The 1,178-nt window shown below is 42.2% G+C and overlaps 1 protein-coding gene across 1 annotated transcript in view; it reads left to right on the top strand.

Annotated features, from left to right (window-relative positions):
• LOC131885383 (sodium/hydrogen exchanger 3-like) overlaps positions 1–1,178 on the top strand; it is a gene marked incomplete at its 3' end in the record, with an annotated part of 5,846 nt that extends 4,668 nt beyond the window's left edge. The window contains 3 exon segments of the mRNA XM_059233413.1: positions 631–819; positions 886–994; positions 1,067–1,178. Coding sequence (XP_059089396.1) covers positions 631–819; positions 886–994; positions 1,067–1,178 — 410 coding nt within the window.

The raw sequence follows: 1,178 nt of genomic DNA, 5'->3' as shown, positions 1-1,178 counted from the left end.
TGGCCAGGAGGGTATTCGATCTTTTGTTCCCTGGATTGCGGTCCAAAAGTACTCTTGGATGATGTTTAGGGCAGTACAAATAATGCAGAAGTCTTTTGGGGGCATCGTGGACCAAATTATTTACTATTTCGACGATATTTAGTTAGTTTATTAGCAAATTCATAACCCGGAGCCAAATACTCCCGAATATTTGAATGAATACGAAAGTTTTCAAAACCTGAAACAGCATGTGGCAGATGGCAGAAACAAGCTGATTAAAATTTTATTCTTATAATATTGAATTGAAATATATGATTCAATGTATCATTGTCATGCAACTTTGTTCTGCAACATTAAAACGTTGGTGCGTGGCTCATTTAACAAGGTTTTTTCACCTACCTACTATATCATGGAAGCAAACAATATCCTCTTCCCTAGATCTAATTCAGTGCAATAAGTTTCCACTTGTCATTCCTTGTTGTTTGTTATTGAAGCTACTTTATATTACTTTGCCACTTTCTCGCACTTTCAACAACCCTCCAAAACCAGCCTTTTGACCTTTGTAGCCCTGTTGTCTCAACCATGAGAGGAAATGAATGTTCTCGATGCATGTAGCACTAATTCTGACCGAACATGTGATCTGTTTATTAGATTTCGCGAGTCATACCGCGATTGGGATCGCAAATACATTATGCCCATCATGCACAGTGACAAACAACTCAAGGATCCCAAGATCTTCGAGACCTTCTCGCGCTTAGCTCGACTCGAGGCCCTGGAAGGCAAAGGATTTGGTTACGGCCATCATCGGCACGCCTATCCCAAAGACGAATCATCAGATGAGTAAGTGAGATGGGTTGAACCATTTCATCGAGCCACTCGAGTGTTTTGGATTTCTTACATTTTCAGTTCTGCAGGCGAAGACGATAACAATGTTCAATTTACCGTGGAACCTCAGCTGAACCAGTCCGAAATGCTCCAAAAACTTGATGACGAAATGATGATTCCGGGTGAAAGGGTGAGCAAGTCGTTTGGACACCTCGAGTGCTGGTGATTGATTAGCCGCATTCATTTTTGATCCCTGTTCCAGCCTCGTCGAGACTCGTTTGTTCACACTTTTGATAACCAACTCACATTGGACAAAAACTCCAAGTGGATTGCTTCCGAGGCCAAACGCCGCTTGAGTGAGGCCAGTGCCCTGA

The sequence above is a fragment of the Tigriopus californicus genome, chromosome 8 (assembly GCF_007210705.1).
Source record: "Tigriopus californicus strain San Diego chromosome 8, Tcal_SD_v2.1, whole genome shotgun sequence".
Taxonomy (NCBI): Eukaryota; Metazoa; Arthropoda; class Copepoda; order Harpacticoida; family Harpacticidae; genus Tigriopus; species Tigriopus californicus.
This window is presented reverse-complemented; position numbering and strand designations above follow the sequence as displayed.